Below are 24,299 nucleotides of genomic sequence, written 5' to 3' on the forward strand. Positions count from 1 at the left end.
GATGGAGCCATGAATCACATTAAATTCCACAGTTTTGTTGTGTCATGCTTCAGTCAAGTGATTGTGTGTGTGTGGTGTGTGTATTGGTGTGTAATGGTGTGTGTAACACTGGCAGAAACGTGCATGTTCTGCTCCAGCAGGGGGTTCAGAGACCACCGGCACAAACATACACACACGGACCACACACACATACATACACACATGCACATTCACACAGATAAACAAACACAGTCACTCATTCACAATAAATAATTAAATGAGTCAAATTAAACAGAAGAAAAAGAGGATCACAGACAAAACTGAACCGGCAGGCAAAAACAGTTTTCATGCCTGTGTACATTTTGGATTAAAAAAAAAAGTGTTTTTATGAGGCACAGAAAACATCCAAATGAAACTTTTAGGTGTTTCTTTTGTTGCACTTTTTGGTAGATTTTACATAATCCATATTTATACTGACTGTTGACATTTTAAAAGTTATACGTCTCCACTTCAGCAGCTCATATTAATACATATTCATATTCTAAAGGTTTTAACAGGTTAATATGTTCATGGATAATTTGCCTGATTATATACATTTTCATAGTATTTGATGAATTATGGAGTGATAAAAAGAAAAAAGAAATCCCCTACAACAGCAATTAAAAAATCCTGACATCAAATGTTCAGATGTCCATGCATGCTATAAATATATGTGAATTAGTGCTTATAAAAATAAAGAAAAATAACTTTTAGAAATATTTTTTGTAAAAAAAAAAAAATAATAATAAAGTTTTTTATAGTTATAATTTTTTATTAACTGTAGTTTAATAAGTCTAATTGAATTAGACTAAATATATATATATTCATTCATTCATTTTCTTTTTTCGGCTTATTCCCTTTATAAATCTGGGGCGGAATGAACTGCCAACTTATCCAGCATATGTTTTACGCAGCGGATGCCCTTCCAGCTGCAACACATCTCTGGGAAACATCCATACACACTCATTCAATCTCATACACTACGGACAATTTAGCTTACCCAATTCGCCTGTATCGCATGTCTTTGGACTGTGGGGGAAATCGGAACACCCAGAGGAAACCCATGCGAATGCAGGGTGAACATGCAAACTCCACACGGAAATGCCAACTGACCCAGTCGAAGCTCGAACCAGCGACCATCTTGCTGTGAGGCCACAAAACTACCTACTGCGCCAGTGCATCACCAATTATATATAAATGTATTATTATTATTAATAGTAGTAGTAATAGTAGCAGTAGCAGCAGTAATACAAATAAAAAATATTAATTGTGATAATGATAAACTTCATTATTTATTATTTTCATTTTAAAAACATATTTGAAGCACTACAATTTTTCTTACTTCTAAAAGCCTTTTTCCCAACATCCGTCTTATTCCAACCACTACAGATTACAGATTGCGGTATACATGTATGGAAATCAGTTCATATTTGATTATATAATGCATCATTTGCATACTTAAACTTACTTTTATGATTATCATTATTATTAGTAGTAGCAATAATAATAATAATAATAATAATAATAATAATAATAATAAAAAGGGGCAGGGCATCATGGTGGCGCACAGCAAGAAGGTTGCTGGTTGACAGTTGCCATTTTTTGTGTGGAGTTTGCATCAGGGCCGGAGTGGGACTCATTTTCAGCCCTGGAGTTTCAAGCCAGACCGGCCCACCTCAGTTCACGACTGATTCCAATTCAGTTACTAATGGCACTATCACTTTTCAAGAAAACTGCTGCTTTAGAAATTCAAATGTTCAACAGCCCTAACAGTATTTTATGTCTTAACAATAAAATCGAAAAAAAAAAAAAAAGATTTTCATGGGAGATTCGATCTCAGGTCTGCGATATTGAAATGCAATGTGCTTACCACTGGACCACATTGGCGCTATAACAGTGAGAGTAAAAAATAACTAATGACTTTCGACCCTTAAGACACTATTTTTAGATTTCTGATCAAGTTATGTCAGATTTATTAATGTAGTGAATCATTTGATTTTCATTGAGCAGGTGTTTTATTCATTTTATTCGAATTCTTATATTCACTAAGGTGCCGCTGTTTGGGGTCGATAGTTGCATTACATCATCATCATTAACGTTAGTTAACCTGCAGGCTGCATTTTTCTCACGGGGCTGCGAGAAAATAAATAAAAAGAGCGGCACTACGGTAAAATAATGATTAAAAAGAATAAAGCTATGGTCAAATAAATAAATAGAAGAAAAAAAGTGTGACTGCTGAGATTGCAAGCAGATAGGGACACCGGCCCTCGCGGCCAAAAAACAGACCGGCCCACCGGGAATTCTCCCGGTCCTCCCGATTAGCCAATCCGGGCCTGGTTTGCATGCTCTCCCCATGTTGGCGCGGGTTTCCTCCGGGTGCTCCAGTATAAGTCCAAAAACATGTGGTACAGGTGAATCAAATAAGCTAAATTGGCTGTAGTGTGTGTGAATGCAAGAGTGTATGGGTCCATGGCTTGAATGGCAACCACTATGTAAAACATCATGTCAGAATAATTGGGGGTTCATTCCGCTGTGGCAGCCCCTGATATATAATGGACTAAGCCGAAGGAAAATGAATAAATGAATTTAATACAAATTTGATTACATAATGATTAATTTGCATATTTATTTAACTTATAATTCCCAACTAAATAAATGATGTGCTGAAGTATACTGATGACTATTAGTTCATTATTTATGTTACCCTATTCACCTGCAGTGTCTTGCCTTAAAAATAAAAGCAAACACTATTTGAAATATTGTGCACACATGAGCTGTTCAAACATGATGAGCCTGTTCACCTTTAACCTTCACAGTTTCTCACCTCATCTCGTGCTACGCCCTACAACTGACCTCTGACCTTTCAAATGACAGGTGTCGTAGGGGTCGCAAGCTTGATAAAGACATATTTCCCTTTCACACTCGCCCTAGTTCAGGAGTTTGCTTTGTAAATTGATCTAATATCGATAACCTTTTCCTAAACCATTTTGTGTGAGATTTAAACATCTTTCCTATTTTTAAACAGTCAACACGTCATTTATTTGATACATTATTTGCATGTTTCAACAGATAAATCCTTGAAAGTACAACTATTACTACTACTAATAATAGTTACTATTCATTACTGTATTCAGAAGGTATTAATGGTTTAACATGTTCATGTACAATTTGCCCAATTATATAAATATATGAAAGAATATATAATTAATCATATATTTAATATAAAAATATAATTAAAATTAAATTAAGAACAGCCATAATTAAAAAAGTAGATTTTTTTTCTCTCAAAGCAGAACAATGTGACTTTTATTAATATTTTTTATGTTCATAAAAAAATAATAATAAAAAAAAATAATTAATTAATTAATTAATTAATTAATTAATTAATTAATTAATTAATTAATTAATTAATTCATTCATTCATTCATTAATTAATTAATTAATTAATTAATTAATTAATTAATTAATTAATTAATTAATTCATTCATTCATTCATTCATTCATTTTCTTGTCAAATTAGTCCCTTTATTAATCCGGGGTCGCATACTTATCCAGCAAGTTTTTACGCAGCGGATGCCTTTCCAGCCGCAACCCATCTCTGGGAAACATCCACACACACATATTCACACACACACTCATACACTATGGACAATTTAGCCTATACCCAATTCACCTGTACCGCATGTCTTTGGACTGTGAGGGAAACCGAAACACCCGGAGGAAACCCACGCGAAGGCAGGGAGAACATGCAAACTCCACACAGAAACACCAACTGAGCCGAGGATCGAACCAGCGACCCAGCCCCAGCGACCTTCTTGCTGTGAGGCGACAGCACTACCTACTGCGCCACTGCCTCGCCCCATAATAATAATAATAATAATAATAATAATAATAATAATAATTATTATTATTATTATTAAATACAGTAGTTTGCTTTACAATTTGATTTATTATTGATATAAAGTATCACTGACAGTATGCTGGCCCACAGATATTCAAATATCTGACCTTTCCTGTGAATAAACACAGTCAGACACACAGATGGTAAATAAAATCCCATCCTGTATATTATCCTGACATATTTGTGTTACTGCCTCTCTGTAAGACCAGTCATAAATAATGCAGTCGAAACGTTTGTGCTCTATTGTAAAAGGCCCAGTGTGTTTGATCTTACATCTCAATGCAAACTGATGAACTGCCAGGACTGCAGAAACATATCCTATAAAAAACTTGTTCAGTGCGCTTGTGTGTGTGTTTGCGTGTGTGTGCGTGTGTATGCGTGTGTGTGCATTCTCCTTATGGCTTAAATTGGGAATAAATGGTCCAGAACGTGATAGAAATGACCGATTCTGAGAATTACTAGACTACATGTCATGCGTGGACTTTCAGTCATGCAATAAGATATCATGAGCTCCGTAATAAAAACCTTTATCCAGTCATCAAACGGAGGATGAATAATTAGTCATGCACAATGGAGCAGACATTTAGGATAATGTATTAATGGCAATATGCTGCCCTGATATGACCCAAGAAGTATCTGTCTATTGAGACTGTGAATCTCTGATCTGTTTCTGACTGTTCTGAGATTCCTGCCTGGGTTTGATTCAACACAGATTTTACTGAATATCAAGTGTTGACCCAACTTTTTGTACTTGTTTTTAAAGGCATAGCTCATCCAAAAGTGAAGATGTACTCACTATTTACTGATCTTCCTTTGTTCCAAACCTTTATGAGCTTCTTGCTTTTGTTGAACACAAAAGAAGATATTTTGAAGAATGCTGAAAACCGGTAACCATTGACTTACATAGTAGAAAAAAACAAACATTATGGATGTCAGTGGTTACTGGTTTTCAACTTTCTTCAAACTATCGTATTTTGTGTTTAATGAAATATGAAAGAAGCTCAAAAAAGTGAATGATGAGTAAATAATGACAGTATTTTGATTTTAGGGTGAACTATCTGTTTAATTGCATTAAAATATGTGGTCATTCACACAGACAGCATGTGTCTTTTAAGAACACGTAAAAGTAAAAATACTGTCATCATTTACTCACTACTTCACTTGTTACAAACCTGTTTGAGTTTTTTTTTTCAGTTGAACACAAAATAAATTATTTAAAAAAAATGTTGAAAACCTATAACCATTGAATTCCATATTAGGAAAAGCAAATACGATGGAAGTCAGAGATTACCATTTTTCATATTTCTTTAAACTATTGTTTTTTTAGGGTGAACTATCTCTTTAAAAGGAGCAGAGGTCAATTAACACAGACAGAATGTGTCTTTGCATCTAAAAACTGCTGTCATCATGCTTTCATCATTTATTCAACCTTCACTTGTTACAAACCTGCTTTAATTTCTTTTTTCTATAGAAGTTATTTTGAAAAGTGTTGAAAACCTGCAACCATCGACCTCCAGAGAATGTTTTTCCTAAAATGAATGTCAACAGCCACAGATTTACACAGATTTGAACATAAAATAAGATATTTTGAAAAATGTTTGAAACCTGTAGCCTTTGACTTCCATTGTGTAAAAAAAAAAAAAAAAAAAAAAATCTTTATGGAAGTCAAGGGCTACCGATTGCCATACTTCTTTAAACTATTGTCATTTTTGGATGAACATTTATCATTTATTCAAGTTTCACTTATTACAAACCTGTTGTAATAGATTTCTTCTGTAGAAGTTATTTTGAAAAATGTTGGAAACCTGCAACCATTGACTTCTAAAAAAAGAAAACACTATGGAAGTCAATGGTTACAAATTTTTATATTTCTTTTAACTTCCGTCTTTTGTGTTCAAATAGGCTTTGATTAGGTGAAGGGTGAGCAAATAATGACAGAAGTTTAATTTTAGGGTAAACTATCTGTTTAAAATGATTACAGTATTTGGCCATTCACACAGACAGAATGTGTCTGTCTAAAAACACCCAAAAATAAAAAAAATCTGTTATTCTGAACCCAAAAGAAAGAAAAATGGTGGAAACATGTAACCATTGACTTCCATAGTAAAAAAACAAATACTATGGAAGTCAATGGCTACCGATTTTTATATTTCTTTAAACTATTGTCATTTTTGGGTGAACTATCCCTTTAAAAGGACTATAGGGCGATTAACACAGTCAACATTTACGCAACATTCACTTTTTATAAACCTGTTTTATTTCTTATTTCTGTAGATGTTACTTTGAAAAATGTTGGAAACCTGTAACCGGTTACAGATTTTCATATTTCTTTAAACTATTTTTGTTTTTGGGTGAACAAACTTTTTAAAACAACTGTGGGGTAATTAATACAGACAGAACGTGGCATTGTCTAAAAATACTCAAATATAAAAAATCTGTCATCGTTTACTCAACCTTCACTTGTCACAAACCTGTTAGAGTTTCCTAGAGAAACCTGTAACCACTGACTTCCATAGTAGAAAAAAAACAAACAAACACTTTGCAAGTCAATGGCTACCAATTTTCATATTTCTTTAAACTATTGTCATTTTTTGGGTGAACATTTATAATTTATTCAACCTTCAATTATTACAAACCTGTTCTAAATAATTTGTCTTTCAAAATATCTTATCATCTTTTCAAATGATCAACTCATCAATGTTTAGAACCACTTGAGGGTGAGCATTTTTATTTTTCTGGGTGAACTATCCCTTTAAGAATTATGCGGTATATGAACATTACTCTAGATGTTGACGGCTGTTTTCCTGTTGACATGATGGCCAGCCAATCACAGCAATGTGATTTTTTGTACATACATTTTGCAAATATTCCCCTCACACATGCATTAGCACAACCGCGCACATGAATTTGAACTGAGGTGGCCAAAAATGTGTCTTCATCAGCACAAATAAGAGCAAACCACATGTACAGCTAAAAATACCAAAGCTGCACTGATTTTCATTATTGTCCCATCTGTGTAAAACTGCTTTATTTTGCACGGCAATGCTAAAGAGACACAGGGTTTCATCAGACTGTGTGTAATCAGTTGCAGTGACTGAATAAACTTGTGTGTGTGTGTGTGCCTTGTATTCATTACATTGTGGGGACCACTAGAATAGCAATACTAGTCATTCTTTACTTTTTTTGGTAGAGGACAGAAAATTACAGTATGTACAGTACAAAAATCATTACATCTATGGAAAATCCCCACAAACAGCAGCATAAGAGTGTGCGTGAATTCTCACAGTGAGACCTATATATATGAAAGTAGCAGAATCACAGAAAAGCACATAGAAAAGCAGTTTAAAACTACAAAAATGTACAAAAAAGGTTTGAGCATTAACATTTACATTCACATATTTCAGAGAGCAACATTATTGGTTGGGTTGAGAGAAGGGTTCAGATCAATGGTTCATGGGTGATCTTTACGACAAGCACTGCCTTCTCATGGACGTGTACAAGGAGAATGTGTATTTGAAATGTACAACAAAACATAAAACATACCCACAGTAACGAATTTTAGATTTGCAAAAATGTAGACAGCACCCTCTAGTGGATTTGTCATCTGAAACATGCAATGAAACATACCCGGAGCAATGGATTTTCTACAAGCCTCTGCTAAAGCAATGACCAGATTTTGATGTGTTCATCACTACACCAAATCCCCCCTACTGTACTTTTCAATCTGTTTTCCTGCTGCCTGTCTCTTCTCTAGGAAAAGAATGAGTGAAGTCTAGAAAATGACAGTATGATAAACAGCTAAACTGAGAGATTTAGTAATGTATGTGCTTTTAAGCTACCGTTCTTTTCTCCTACAGTTTGGCTGGACTCCATTCACGAATGTAGCTTATGAAAGAAGGTATATTCATCAAGTTTGATTCCTTGTCTGTAACCAATCGCAGGTGATGTTCTTCCCTCTTATGTGGCACGAATTAAAGCTCACATGCACATTTTTCTCTCTCCAACTAAAAGCACCAGTGCTCTTACAGGCATAAGTACGTTTACATGCTGATATAATCAAGCTTTGCAAATTCAAATATGATTTCTCACAACATGCATGCTGCTTGTAGAGGAGTGAATAATAATAATAATTATTATTATTATTTTAAAAGTATAGCATCAGACCTATTCTTTTGGTAAAAGTTAAATGCTTTTAAAAATGTCAGACGTTCACTGTAAAAAATCCAACTTGAAAAAGTTTAAATTCCTTTTTTTTTATTTTTTATTTTTGGCAAAAATCAGTAATATATCTGTACAATTACATTTAACACGTTTAATCTAAATCAAAATTTTCTTCATTTAGTAAAAATTATAAATTTTTGTGAGCAAAACTTTGCAAGTTCACCCAAATAAGCTTCTGCCAACTTGTTACCTTAAGTTGAGTTAATCTCAGACCTCCTCACTTGAAAAAATAAAGCTTGCAGTATTTCTAACCTTTGTTTTGGAATTGTTTTGCGATAATTTTTTTTTAAAGTAAAATAAAGTAAAATAAAGCCACTGATTTTATAATCTCAGATAATATAATCTCAGACCTCCTCACTTGAAAAAATAAAGCTTGCATTATTTCTAATCTTTGTTTTGGATTTTTTTTTGCGATACATTTTTTTTAAAGTAAAATAAAGCCACTGATTTTGTGGCTTTAATTCCAAGTAATTTGCGGACAATTTTCCGATGAAAAAAAATTATATAAATCTATATATATATATATATATATATATATATATATATATATATATATATATATATATATATATATATATAAAGTTGAAGTCAGAATTATTAGCCCCCCTGACTTATTAGTGCCCCTGTTTATTTTTTTTCCCAAATTTCTGTTTAATGAAGGGAATATTGTCTTAGCACATTTCTAAGCATAATAGTTTTAGAAACCTATTTCTAATAACTGATTTATTTTATCTTTGTCATGATGACAGTAAATAATATTTTACTTAATATTTTTCAAGACACTTCTATACAGTTTAAAGTGACATTTAAAGGCTTAACTAGGTTAATAAGGTGAACTAAGCAGGTTAGGGTAATTAGGCAAGTTATTGTATAACGATGGTTTGTTCTGTACACTATCGAAAAAAAAAATTAGCTTAAAGGGGCTAATAATTTTGTCCCAAAATTGGTTTTTAAAAAATGTAAAACTGCTTTTATTCTAGCCGGAATAATACAAATAAGACTTTTTACAGAAGAAAAAATATTATCAGACATACTGTGAAAATTTCTTTGCTCTGTTAAACATCATTTTTTCATTAAAAAAAGAAAAAAAATCAAAAGGGGGCTAATAATTCTGACTTTAACTGTATATTCATTCATTCATTTTCTTTTCGGCTTAGTCTAATAACTCAGAGGGGCTATTAGTTCTGACTTCAACTGTATATATTTATACAGGTTGGGCCATTTATATAATAAACCTTTATAAAATATAAATGGTTGGTGATTTTAACGTCTTGTTTGTGGCACATTAGTATGTATGGGGGCACACTTTTCAAGATGGGTGGTGAGTTGCTGTATTACTGATAATTTTAAGTGAGTGCAGCTGATGTTTTCAAAAGTTGAGTAAACGAAAAAAAGTGAAAGGAAATAAGGATTATGTTTTTGTTGTTGTACTGGCTTACAATTTTTCACATCATTCACACAGAAAGTGTTTTGCATGGATGTCAACAGATTCAAATGTTTAATCTGCTGTGAGTTATTAAACAGTGTTGCGAAACCTTATCTATAATTGATCACAAACTAATTGCCTGTCAAATTTAAGTAAGAAACTGTTTGTTCCGCTGTACCAACCCCTGAATAATAAAGCCAAAAAACTAAGCCAAAAAGAAAATTAATGAATGAATTAAACTAAAAAATTACCCCAAAAAATAAAATGTAAAGTATTACTATACTATACTATACTATACTATACCATACTATACTATACTAAAACATTAAGGGCTCTATTATGACGGTCCATGTGCAAAGTACAAAGCGCAGGGCGCAACCGCTTTCAGGGAGTGTCAGATTCCACTTTTGCTATTTTAAGGATGGAAAAATCCGCTTTGCACGAGGAATCAGGCAGGAATAACGCTCAGAAATGCTGGCCGGGGCTAAACAAGACTTCGCACTGACTGAGCGTTTGGAACTGGCTTATAAAGGGTACGTGGGTCGTTAGCTAGATTCAGAACAGGTGTAAGCACAATCAGCGTATGTGGATGATGTAATGTTAGAAGTCCGGAGATGGCGGCCTCTGCTGGCCAGCGAGGGGAATGACTGGGACCGAGTCGGTGACAAGTATACTTTTACAAAAACAGCTTGAAAAAGAAATACCCCACCCCATTTTTCATTTAAACTGAAATGTAGATATATTTACAGACCTTTTTATTAGGAAGAGAAATTTGATCTCAAAAAGCATACACAGTGGCCTCTGGTGGATTCACAAAAAACGCAAAAAAATAAATAAATAAAAATTTTGCCCCTGGGACGTATTTGGTGCTCTCCAGAAATGTATACAGGGGTACGATATCAGAATGAGCCAGGGTTGTTTAACATGCACTTATACTATTTAGAACTTTCATTAAGAATATACTTCTACACTATTTATACAGATAGGATCAGGGGTATATCTTGGGTTGTAAAAACTAATACAACCAATAGCAGCAGTTAGGTTCATGAGTCTTATTGTCTTAAGTTAGTCTACACTTTAAGTCAAACATTTGGAATCAGTAAGATTTTTTGAAGGTTATACTGCTCACAAAGGCTGCATTTATTTGACAGAAAAATACAGTAAAAATAGTTAAATGACTACCTGTTATTTTATTGAATGTAGTTTAAAAGGTAATTGTTAAAGTAATTTTAAGCATACTTATTTCTCAGTGTCGCATAATCCTTCAAATATTGCGTTATCACAATCTGCCCAAGAAGAAACATTTATTATTTTCAATTATTACTATTACTATTGTTGTTATTGTTATCAGTTTGGGAAATGTATATAATTCCATTCAATAGTACCATTTCACATTTATTTAATTTTATTAATCACAATAAAATGTTTAAGAGTCAAAGCAAATACATTTCTAATGAAAAAACTATTTCTTAATGAATAAAATCTATTACTTATATTATAATTATTTATTTGAACTTTCTTTTTCATAAAATAATCCTAAAAATAAAATGTATTTATAGTATCAGTTCCTACGATACTATGAAGACAATAGATTTTCATCACTGATAATTGTAAGAACCGTTAATAGTGATTATGTATCGTTTATAACCGATCATAACAAAACAGAAATTGATCATAATATGATGATTTCTGACAGACAGACTGAATGTAATAAAGATGGAAATTCAGCTTTGAATCGCTGGAATAAAATAAAGTTGAAACTGCATTAAATAAGAAAATGATTTAAAACTGTAATAATATAATACAATTTAACCATTTTTCCAGTATTTCTAGCCAAATACGATGCTCAGCATAATAAAGTACACCTCATTTTGAAAAAAACAAATTGTATCCATTTCTTAGTGAATATAGGCAATGTATTTTAGTGAATTAAACATAATTGATTTATTAAACAGATATATTATCAAGCTAAATATTTTAAAAAAATGACAATCTACAAAATTTCACCAGCATTTTAAATTTTTTTTTTTGCTTTTCTTAATTTTTTTTTGTTTTTTTTTAAATTTGTATTGTTAATATTTTTCTACAACATATAAATTTGGGTGTACTACTTTTTGAATTGTTATTGTTAGATTAGCTCCAAATTTGCCTTCAGTACTGACTAATCCAACGTATATGCACAAATATAATATTGTATAGCTTCCTATTAAAAGTTTGAACTGACTCAAAGTTCACAAAACAGCATGCAAATGAGCCTTAAGGTAGACAGCAGCAACCAATAGGAATATAGGATGTGATCAGCCCTCTAAAACAGCTGGATAGGTAAGTTGAGTACAGGAACATTTACTAGCAAGCAAAAGCACATGCTCCAATGATTTCAATGTTTACTGTCGGTGAACACAATCACTCATGGCTTCAACATAAGACACAATGCAGGACAGGACATGACCAGTATATTTCTCTGCTGGTGATCCCTTTGTGTTGCAGGCTGGCAATAACTGGCAAAAGCGAATGGCATCACAGAGTCGGCATGCTTTAGATATGTCTGTCATATGGATGGAATCAAAGAGGCATAGCATTCCGGGTGGGAAAACTCCACATCTGTAGCGTGGATTATTTGTTACAGGCAGAAGTAGGAACATTGGAAGGCATTTCTGTTCAGTCTGGAGAGTATGCATCTTCTGCCGGGAGTGTTAAACATTAGGAAATTCTGTTGTATATATGGTAATAACAGTCTTAATGTTGCTTATAGACAGTGTCAGCAGATTGTTTAATATAACCTGCTCCTTGCCCCCTCTAAATATAGCAATGTTTGCGAACACTCAGCAGATTCATTATTCTCAACCTGTGGGACTTATAAGTGTACACGAGCTACACGCGTTTGAGATAACACTAGTAACACACCGGCATTTAAGTGTTTCTATTATGCTTTAAATATTTTTTGTACTTGATTCTCATCTGTTATGAAGAAACCTGAATGCAGCTATTTATAAAATCACTGAAAAGCAAACTATTATATTTGCGAAACTATCCGTCACATATTTGCCTTTCTGCCCACATTCCCTCAGGTGTTGTTGAAATCCATCTCATAATGCCACATAAATAGTTTTTTATTATGCTGGCTTGAGAATATCAATTTACTGATATCCTTTTTAGGGATCTTCATCTTTTTTATTCTTCTTCTGTGGCTAATTTATAAACAGTATCTTCTCAGTTTGCAAACTACAACCACAAAACTCGGGTCGGACGTTCATGATCTTCTAATGTGGTATATTTTTTCTAACTGATCTGTTATGGTTTTCAAAAATGAGATTCCTAAATATATGAATCTTACAGAGCATTTAAATTAACCTAATCTATGTAATTCAAGCCATTAAGGAGATTGTCTATTTAGCTATTACTAGCAAAGTGTTGCAACTAGCAATTACTGGGCATGCTAACAACAAGGTAAATGCCAACTAAATGCTGGCAATGTGCTAAACATGCTACAAAAGCTATAAAAATGGCAAAATATGGCAACAATGTGATGTGTTAACCCTAAAAAGAAAATTTTAACATGTTGAAAACAACATTTATACTAAAAATGTGTTAAAACATACTGGAAACATACTAGAATGCAGCAAGACTTCTTACCAGGTCTAGGAAAATATGATTATATCACCCCAATTTTATCCTCCTTACACTGGCTGCCTGTTAAGTTCCAAATTGATAATAAAATGTAGCTTTTTACCTATAAAGCTTTAAATAATCTAGCTACTGTTTATCTAATCAACGTTTTGTCTTGCTAAAACCCAACCCGCTCTTTAAGATCTCAAAACTCACAGCTTCTGGTAGTACACTGAATAGCAAAGTCTACTAAAGGAGGTCAAGCCTTCTCATTTATGGCTCCGAAACTCTGGAATAGCCTTCCTGATATTGTCCGAGGCTCAGACACACCCTCTCAGTTCAAAACTAGATCTTTTTAGTAAAGCATACAAACAATGCATCACATATGGGTATGATACATGAGTGTCCACACAGGTGAGCGAGCTTGACATACCACCTGTAGGACACACTCCTCCTGTCTTAATGCACCAGACATTTGGTTAGAAACACTCATATGTAAAAGCAGTTTATAAACAAACATGAATTGAATTGAATAGAAGCATTAGCAATATGTTAAATGTGTTAGCTGTATTAGTTCATGCAAACAATATGGTAGACATTCAATTCAAGTCATCTTTATTTCTAAAGCGCTTTTACAATGTAGATTGTGTCAAAGCAGCTTAACACAGAAGTTCTAGTAAATTGAAACCGTATGTCCAGTTTTCAGTTTAATTCTAGTTTAATTTCAATGTGATTTAGCAAATCCATCGATGCGCAGCTTCAAAAGTTCCAAAACCTTACCGAACTTACATTTAGATTTAGACAGCACTTTTAAAATTTTCATGCATGTCAGGCACTCTGATTTCCAGCAGACATTTGACTGGTGGCTGGTGTCTCTATTTGCACGTTCTGTGCTATAAAGTTGCAAATTACTAGGGCACTTTTATCAGATTCTCAGTGGGTGGATTACTGAAGAAGCTAAACCTGTTTGATGTTGGAATGCACATACAGTGTTTTCTCCCACCTCTAGTTGCTCTCACAGTGACCCAGCTGTTACGTTGCGATGACGCAACAACCAGCTATTCACATACATAACGTTATGCTCACAACATGTTAGCAACAGGATTTTTCATATCCCAATTCATAGCAGAATGTATAAAGGAACACTCCAACTTTTTTTGTGGAAAAAGCTCATTTTACAAATCTCCTAGAATTAAAAAGTTATTCTGCTTATTGTATGACTTATAATGTTATTATATTTTATAAATTGTTTAAGAGGACTATTATTGACTGTGATTCTCCTAATGGAAAAGGCTAGTTTATTGGCTGAACTCATAAAATCATGCTAAATCTGTAATGTTTTCTGATGTAGTTAACCAGCACATCTACAATGTCTCTATGGTTTCTAGGCGTCTTATAAAAACAGCTCATTCTCATACACTGCGTAATATCACTCCACCTGGTGCAGCCATTTCACAGTTTCTTGACTATTGCACCAGAAAAAGAGAATAGTAATATTCCTAGTAATAGTCCTAGTAATATTGACCCAGAATAGTAACTTTTCATTTTCCATTGTTTAGTTACAGAGGTCTTGAGCATTAAATAGGGGAATTTTCGCATTGTTTTGAAAGAAATGCTTATAGTTAAATCATATTCAATGAATTATGCTAAGCTAAATGTGACCTTGCAAGAAATAGAAATCGGCTGAATGGTTTTTAAAAATGGTTCAAGTCAACTGTTTAACACTAGGAGACTTGTAAAATGAGCCTGGAATGTTACTTTGTGATAATGTGTGCTTGTAACATCCTAGCTAGCAAAGGATTCTGGCCCAGGCATAAAGCTCGCACAGTAGGCATTCATCCAGCATGTGGGCCAAACATGTTCTGGGTTTGGCAGAGGTGGCACCGTCTTAAAGGTGGCCCACAATACTAAGGCCAGATGTGAAATGTAGCATTTGGCCCGGTTGTTAAAAAACTTGTATGTGGATCATGTAAGTTTGGCCTATCTTGAGCTTGACCCACATTTAAAATACATTTTTATAAATTTCTAGAAAGCACGCCGTTAACACGGCTGCAGTCCTGTTCAGGCCAAGTTATGGGTTATTAACTTGGTTTAGACTTAGCCCAGATATAGTCCATGTTTTCCCTTGTCTGGAAGCCAAATTGATCCAGTCATGTACCATAAAACACGGTGGAATGTGAGCCAAACAAAAGCTGATTGTGTGGGCCAGAGAAATTTTGCTATGTGGGATGCTAATCCCTGCAATATGGTAAATCTGTTGTAAGAGTCTATTCTACATTGTGACTTTAATTTCAGTAAAAAAACTTCAAACTTCAAGCATTTACAAAGTTGTTTTACACATTGCCAAGCTTGTTCTCAAACTTACTCGTATTTTCTTCTGCTATGAAATGTAGATGTTTTCCAATTTGATGTTTCACAATCTGAATAGTGGCCCATACAGATAAGCTTTTCAGCTAGATTGATCACATACGTTGGCAAAAAGTGGGTTTTGACTTCTTTTTTTTTTTTTTTTTTTTTTTGCTGACTCACAGGTAAATTGACACTGGAGCCATGATAGACGCCTGACTCATACATTCATACTTAAATAGCAAATACTCATGCCACCTTTCATCTATACTTACTGACAGAGATCAAATGTAGGCCTAATGGCCGTGTACTATTTTCAGTTTAGGCATGCGGTGCATGTAATTTGCCATAATGACAGTAATAGGTTTCCATCTGGACATAGGCTACTCGTCCTTTCTCTGGGGAGAGAGTGTTTTAAGGATACAAGAAGACAGCATGGAGAGCAATAATGTATAATTTGCTACATCATTGAACATATGATAATACTATAAAACACACGTTATCATCAGCGATAATATTTAACCTCTGCGTTATTATTAAAATAGAACTGATAAAAGAGCCAAATGATACAACCCATTATTAGTTCAAATAAAAGTGTGCATTATCAGTATTACGTCGTTAATTTATGTCTCTGAAGAAACATCCATAAATCCTGACAGATTTAATTTTACCCTGACTGGATTAATTATCCAGGCTAAATTAATTCCACAAGCAGAAAAAAAAGAGGCTGATCTTGATGTCTTTCCTGACTGCTCGCTTGTTATCCATCGATCACGAAGCTCTTTCAGTGAAGTCTTAATTTCAGAGAGTGAGTTCATTCAGGCGTGTGTGTGCGTGTGTGTGTAAAGGGCTGGTGGTCGCCTTTGACAATGTAGGATGTGGATTTATTGATAAATTAACAGATCGATGAAGACTGTTTCCGACTTGACACATGATCCCAGTGAAACCACATCTATAGTAACTTATACTTCAGACTTCAAAACACCTTATTTTACTAAATTGGAAAAGCGAGGATGATGTTATACTATTTAAGCTAAAAAGATCCTCCAAAAATGCACGTTACATTCATATTATCTGGCTGATTGCAACTGATATCTACTTGTATAGTTGAATAAATATCTAATCTAAGGGATAAATCAACCAAAAGTCAAAATTCTGTCAATATATATTCACATTTTACTCATGAGAAACCAATTTGACTTGTTCTGCTGAACACAAAAGAAGATATTTTGAAGAACGCTGAAAACCTGTAACCATTGACTTACATATTTGTTTTCCCTACTATGGAAGTTAATGGTTACAGGTTTTCAGCATTTTTCAAAATATCTTCTTTTGTATTCAACAGAATAAAGAAACTAATTAAGGTTTTGGACCACTTGAGAATGATTAAATAGTGAGTATACATTTCTGAACTATCTCTTTAAAGTGACTAACCACTATAAATCGTGCAATTAGAATAATTACCAGTTTAATAATATTTATTCATGACCCGTAGTTCAATTTCTGAAGCAAAAAGTTCTCTTAATAAACCATTTGCCTGCTTCATTATGTTTAGTTATGTTTTCTAGAGGTAGTGTAAACTAATCTGTTCGAATGTTCACAAATTATGTCAGCCTAAGTGAGATTACCCTTGTTTTAGTGCCAAATAAACACTATTCTGGCTGGTAAAAAGTCCTTTTGCCATCACTGAAATAAACATTTAGAGTCGTTCTTAACAATTGAAAATAGATGGTCAGTTGCTGAACCCCCATCCTGGTGTCATTTGATCTGAAGATGTCAGTAGATTCCAGTCAGCAGTCTCTCTGTGAGTCCGACTATTGGAAGACCACTTTATGGAAGGTCTTTCTTGGCTTTAATGGATTGGAAAGCTGATGACACAAGTCTTGGTTACCTTTAAAGCTTATATCAGCACAAAAGATCATCGCTCCTCACCCTCAGCACTTTCTGTCAGAAGAAAAAAAAAAAATCATAGACTGACATTATTTATGCATATGGTTAAAGTTACTTTTAGTCAACTGGAGAGCAGGCGCACGTATGCTGATTCAGGGTTAAAACTGTTTATAAAATATGCACGTATTAGGAATATTTTTTGATTAATGAGCAGAAACATGTAATAAATTTAACCGAGACGCATAATAAATATTTATATATTAAAAAAAATGTGTTATGTTGTCTTGTTCACTGAAAATTAGCTTGAGAAACAGCATAAAGAGAACTGCAAAGCAATTAACAATTAAACATGCGATACGGCCGGAAAGAAATGTGACATTAATGAATTAGGCCTCTTACATTTTCTAGATGTACGAGGAAGTATGCAGGAAGTATGTAAACTGATCTGGTCATTTAACATTGATACATTTTAATTAAAACATTTTTAAAAGTTAAATTGCTTGCCCAAAGCCAACAACAACACTTTTAGAGATTTAAGAAATATGAATAAATAATAGCTACAAGTTAGACCAGGGTTGCCCAAACTTTTTTATTTAAGGGGCCAAAAACCAAATATCATTGAAAGCCGTGGGCCGAAGATTAATATGCCAAACTTTATTACATTAAATTTTCCATGGGTAAGTTCCTAATTTATTAAAAAACATTGCCTTAAATTCTATTAACTAATGCATTATAACATTTAAAATGATAACTTATTGCAATAAAAGCATAAACAATCACATAACAGTGGAGTTTAATGCTGAATACACTAGTCAAGCAGAATCTATGACAGACAGTATGTACATTTAAACTAAATCTGATTAATATACACTGTTTAATTGAAATATTTAATTTCAGTTAGCTTTTAACAATAAAACAAACAAACAAACAAAATATTAAGATTTGAAACGACAATCTCTAAACCATACCCATTATTCTTTCTCTCTGCTTAGATGGCATGGCGGGCCAACTTAAAGGTTATCATGGGCCAACTTTGGCCCGCGGGCCCTAGTTTGGGCATTGCTAAATTGGACCAATGGGTATTTAAACTGATTATTTACCCATCCTCAGGCCAACAAGATGTTTAAATTACTGTAAAAAAAGATTTTTTAAAGAAATTGTGGGCCTTGGTGATTCATAAAATGTCAACAGCTACTGCTGCAATAATTATTTTCTTACTTAGATTTTTGTCTTGTTTCTAGTCCAAATATCTAAAATTTTTCAAATCAAGAAACATTTTTTAGACAAGCAAAACATAATGTCTTGTTTTCAGAAATAATATGCCAATATTAGGGGAGTTTTTCCTTAAAACAACTCAAATAATCTGGCAATGAGGTAAGCAAAATAGTCTTGTTTTTCCTTTTGACATAAGATTATTTTTCTTGGCGACGCAGTGGCGCAGTAGGTAGTGCTGTTGCCTCACAGCAAGAAGGTTGCTGGTTTGAGTCTTGGCTGGGTCAGTTGATGTTTCTGTGTGAAGTTTGCATGTTCTCCCCGCGTTTGCGTGGGTTTCCGGGTTCTCTGTTTCCCCCAATGTCCAAAGACATACAGTATAGGAAAATTGGGTAAGCTACATTGTCTGTAATGTGTGTGTGAATGAGAGTGTGTGGGGTGTTTCCCAGTGATGGGTTGTGGCTAAAAGGGCATCCGCTGCATAAAACATGCTAGATAAGTTGGTGGTTTATTCCACTGTGGTGACCCCAGATTAATAGAGAGATTAAGCTGAAAAGAAAATGAATTAAATGAATGATTATTTTTCTTACCTCATTGGCAGATTATTTAGCTTGTTTTAAGGAAAAACTCGCTTCATTTTGGCATATTATTTCTTAAAACAAGACTTTATGTTTTGCTTGTCTAAAAAATTATTTTTGCTTAAAGAATTTTTAGATATTTGGACTAGAAACAAGACAAAAAAAATAAGTAAGAAAATCATTTTTTTTGCAGTGAGAGTCAGTAAAACATATACAGGCAAAACAAAATTATTACTTACCAGTATATGTTCATATTTACCTTGAACTGTTCCTTTAAGTGCTTAAAATGTGTTAAACCGACTTTTAAATTCTAAAAATAAGACGCTACTGTAAGTCAATGACTTTTGCAGTGCACAGCCAAAAATATGAAAACCCCTCAGACACACGGAGCCATTTCAGAATCACATTTACAACACGTCTAGTCATAAACACCGAACAGGTGGAAAAAATATCTTAAGAATGCAGGTGAAAAGGAAAGAAATCGTAAAAACCTCTCATCCCTGGCACTTAACCGTCTATGCCCTCATCACGCCTCATATGTGACAGCGGTGACTCACTGGCTGCAGTCGCCCTCCTGTGGCGTCTGTTTGATTACACCAGACGCGTGACGTCACTCCCATTACTATCATTCACCCGAATTATTATTTTATTTCGTATTTAAAGGGGGCTTGGTTTGACAATTGATTAAAAACAGTGCGCATTTTCCCCCTTATTAAAATACAAAATACAACGCGCGTAAACGTAGGGAAGCGTGGTGACGCGTTAATAGATGTGAAAGTATTTGCATACATATACGTGCATGCGTACATATTTGACTTCAAGCTACTAAGTTAAAATGATAAGTCCAAAAGCGACCAAATAAAATCAGCTCAGTCTTCTGCATACGCGTTTTTGTTGGAGATAAAGAAAGGGATAATGAGAGAGAGAGAGAGAGAGAGAGAGAGAGAGAGAGAGAGAGAGAGAGAGAGAGAGAGAGAGAGAGGTGCTGATGGGGGGAGTTGGCAAGCTCTTGTGCCCCCCTCATCTCTGCGTGCACGACTCTCTCCTCCGCAGTGCACTGCTGGACAGCGCTGAGCGCGGAGTACAGGACAGTAGGCTACAGGACAGTAGCGCGCATCAGCGGGTGGCACGCGCTTCCGTATAGTCCTAAAGTCCCAAACAGCAGCAGCGCACAAGAGGAGCGCCCTCATGGAGCTAATATGAACTATCCGATGGCTGAGCTTCACTTCACAACCCACACTGACACATTTACAGTTTGAGAGGGAAGGGAAGGCACGCGTCAGACATGGACACCTCGCTGTGGATCGTGATTTGTGCAGCGGTAAGTGTTCGCTTTAGTTTGAGATGAGCGCAAGTGCGCGCCGCTGGATTTCTCTCAATATGCAGGTTAATTGGCATCAGGTGAACTGCGCGAGGCGCGTGATGCGCATTCGGCTGAACTTGTTTTCGGCTTGTGCTAGTGATGACTAATCTCAGCTGGCCGGCTTTTGGAGAACAGGTGTCGGCCACTCTTACTAGGCTACTTAAAATGAATGTACATGCAATAGTGCATTTGAGAAATTTTAGAAAAAAATAGGCTACTGTACTGTCATGGCAAGTTGCTTCAGATGAAATTCGAGTTTGTCTAATTTGACTGACTTTATTTCAGTTGACACATTACAGCTCATTTTAGTAGCTCGTGTGAGCCTTTGGAGTTTTAGTTCATGCATGCGTGTGTTCAAACACTTTTAAAAATAAATTCTCCAAAATAGTACTGATGCCATGGAAGAGCTGCTTTTGGTTCCCATATAACCTTTCAGTGAAGAGTTCTTTTAATGATAAGCATTCTCCACTGAAAATAAACTTTTTGAGTAAAGGAAATATTAAAATAGTGTTAATGGGTCTTTGAGAAAGCATCAATGCCATGAAAAGAACCTTGGATTTTAAGAGTCCAGTTTATTTTAATGACTTGAATAGGGATGAGCATTTCTAAAGGCATTCCTGCAGGTAACTTCCGAGGACTGATTTGCTAAAGTGCATCTAAATTATGTGAGAATTTGTGTTTGCAAGCACCAACAGAAAGTACTGTATGTGACCTCATTAACTTGTTATGCAACTTTTGTGGTTACTTAAACATGGGAAAAATAGCTGAACTGTGTTTACTTAGTAGTAAGCCTCCACATTGTAGCCTACCTTGTATGTTTAGTCCAAACTTGCTAGGCTACTATGTTATGCGAGTTTGTCACATAAAAGAAATGACCATGGAAAGTACAATTTCCATCATGTTGTGCAATTACATCCCAATATTTTCAAAATCTTATCAATGAATTTTCAGAATATCACTACATTTTTGAATGAATATAGTGACACAGTGCATGCATACCACAACCACCTCTGGTATTTTTGGCTTGAACTTACCATAGTAATTTTTTTTTGAAAGGGATATGCCAAAGTGCGCAGGCATGCGACCCTCGGGTTCCCCTACTGAGTGCCCTACGTGACCCTCACCACCTCCAGTCTCGCGTAACACGGACCAAATCAATTTAAACATGCACACGCTCTTGACTAAACACAATTACACCGTGACCTCTTTCCAGTGATCTGATTTGCAAAATGGCAAACGGAGCCGGCAATTGAGTTTGATCCAGGTGCAGAGAGCCAGTGAAGGATCTCCTCCGACACATGAGCTTCGGCTGGAGTGTGATCTTACAAGCCCGCGTGAAGCCACTGCGCTCCTTTAAGAGATCTGAGGAAGACAAAAATGGCTTAATGGGTGGTGAAAAAAGTGGTTTGTGTAGGCTTGATGTTTCATGGTTTGAATGTCTAAACTTGCAGCTGTCTTTTGATTGGGGAAAAAATAGTATGGGTGGGACTTAATTTATCCTGAGGTAATTGATTTGAGGTTTGGCTATTGGTCAGTGTCATGTGACTGGCAGGCAGATCCCGCCCTCCTGACATTAAACATGTTATCAGAGAAGAAATGTTGTAGGAAGAGGAAGTTATTTTGATTAAATATAACATGAATTAAAAACTGATACAATATTCATGCCACACCTTAATTTTGGCACAGATTCACACTAACTAACTGTTAACTATTACTTTTGCCTAATTGTTAATTTTTTTTCTTATTAATAGTTAGTAAGATGCTGTTAAAGGGATAGTTCATCAGAGAAGAAATGTTGTGATAAGAGAAAGAAGAGGTTATTTTGATTAATGAATTAAAAACTTATACAATATTCAGGTCACACTTTAGTTGTCACCAATTCACATTATCTATTATCTTTGCCTAAGTGTCCATTTCCTTTGCTTATTAATAAGTTTTGCTACTGGTGGTAAGGTGCTATTAAAGGGATAGTTCACCCAAAAATGAAAATTACCTCATCATTTACTATCACTCATATTGTTTTAAAACTTTAAGAGTTTCTTTTTTTCTGTTAGACACAAAAGAAGATATTTTGAAGAATGCTGGTTGCTTCAAAAATATTCGACTATGGAAGTCAATGGGAGTCAGCAACCAGCATTTTTAAAAAATATCTTATTTTCTATGTCATCGATAGTGAGAACTGGTCCGCAAACATAAGTGTCATCAATATTAATAACAATTTATGCAGATTAAAGAAGCTTACATAGATTTTAAACAAGTTAAGGGTGAGTAAATTTATTTTTGCGTGAACTATCCCTTTAAGTTGAGGTATAGGGTTAGATTAAGGCATCTGAAAACCAATATTCTTGGAATATTCTGCTAATAAGCAAGTCATTGATAATGAGAATTGGTCCCCAAACATAGTGTCATCAATATTAATTATAATTTATGCAGAATAAAGAAACGTACATAGGTTTTGACCAAATGAAGAATGAATATTTTTATTTTTGGGTGAACTATCCCTTTAATTTTAGGTTTGGGGTAGGATTAAGGCATTTGAAAGCCAATATTCTTGTAATATTCTGCTAATAAGAAAGTCACCGATAGTGAGAATTGGTCCTCAAACATAGTGTCATCCATATTAAGTGAAGTTTCATAAACTAATTTTGAGAGGAGCACGTGATATAATTGAGCATGACCGGCTCATCTGTAATCAGTAATAATCCCATTAGAGTTATCCAAGTTTACAATAAATGGATGTTTTTTCTCTACTGCTCTATCTTCGTTTTGGAAGAATCCCCGCTTCCACCCTATTTCCTCTCCTTTCTAAGGGGAGCTCTCAAGATCTACCTGATCTCAGATTCCCTTCTATACTTATTGACTGAGCGGGACCCTTGGGCTCATCTATCTCTGAGCTCAGGGTTCTCTCCGGGGACAGCATGCCAAACTTGCTATTAAAGCCAAGCATAAGTGGGTACTCTTGAATTGAAATTTATGCAGAATAAAGAATCTTACATAGGTTTTGAACAAGTTAAGAGCAAGTTAATTCATTTTTGGGTCAACTATTTTTTAAGGTCATTTATAGGGTCGGATTTAGGCATCTGAAAGCGAATATTCTAGTAATATTCTGCTAATGAGCAAGTGGCCCATAGTGAGAATTGGTCTCCAAACATAAGTGTCATCAATAATTATCACAATTTCTGCAGAATAAAGAAACGTACATAAGTTTTAGACAAATGAAGGGAGCGTATATTCATTTTTGGGTGAACTATCCCTTTAATGGCCCTTCCACTGAGTGGTACGGTACAGTACGGTACAGTTCGGTTTGGTACGCTTTTATGGCCGTTTCCACTGTCAAAAGGCATACCAAACCGTACCGTACTACAAACACGAGAAACGATACCAAAAGGCAGCTGAATCTTACTGATTTACAGAGATACTTAATTCGCTTACGCAACAAGCCAGAATGAAATCAAAAACCCGCCATGTTTGAAATACACAGTGGGGGATTACAGCAGAATTATATATACATATAATAACGAGCCATGGTCGACACTGGCTCAAACAAACTTTGTAGTTGTCTTGATAAACAGCCACAGAGTCAAAAAGAAGAGCAGATTTACCCTGTGCCCCTTAGTTTTTAACGAGCCAGTCTGATGCGCGAGCGGTTTTACTTTCTTGCTTGCGCTCGCCGTGCATCTGTATCTGAAATAACAAACTTCTTGAGCTGATGATAATAACGTGCGCTTGATTATTGAC

General features: G+C 34.8%; 1 protein-coding gene and 1 long non-coding RNA gene across 4 annotated transcripts in view; one reads left to right on the forward strand and one right to left on the reverse strand.

Annotated features, from left to right (window-relative positions):
• Positions 1 to 15,691: 15,691 nt before the first annotated feature.
• Positions 15,692 to 24,299, reverse strand: part of LOC141381177 (uncharacterized) — a 250,631-nt gene continuing 242,023 nt past the window's right edge. Inside the window, exons 3-4 of one of the 3 annotated variants that reach the window (XR_015480632.1) lie at positions 21,596 to 21,923; positions 15,692 to 17,462 (exon numbers count right to left, since the gene is read on the reverse strand). This is a non-coding gene — a long non-coding RNA (uncharacterized LOC141381177). The remainder of the gene's footprint in view (positions 17,463 to 21,595; positions 21,924 to 24,299) is intronic. The other 2 variants (XR_015480634.1, XR_015480633.1) reach the window with 2 other exon arrangements.
• The window catches only part of ngfra (nerve growth factor receptor a (TNFR superfamily, member 16)), a 73,344-nt gene continuing 69,292 nt past the window's right edge, over positions 20,248 to 24,299 (forward strand). The window contains exon 1 of the mRNA XM_087244213.1: positions 20,248 to 20,519. Within this exon, the coding sequence (XP_087100339.1) occupies positions 20,484 to 20,519 (36 nt within the window). The 5' untranslated portion in view covers positions 20,248 to 20,483. The remainder of the gene's footprint in view (positions 20,520 to 24,299) is intronic.

Source organism: Danio rerio, chromosome 3 (assembly GCF_052040795.2).
Source record: "Danio rerio strain M-AB ecotype USA chromosome 3, GRCz13ab, whole genome shotgun sequence".
Classification (NCBI taxonomy): Eukaryota; Metazoa; Chordata; class Actinopteri; order Cypriniformes; family Danionidae; genus Danio; species Danio rerio.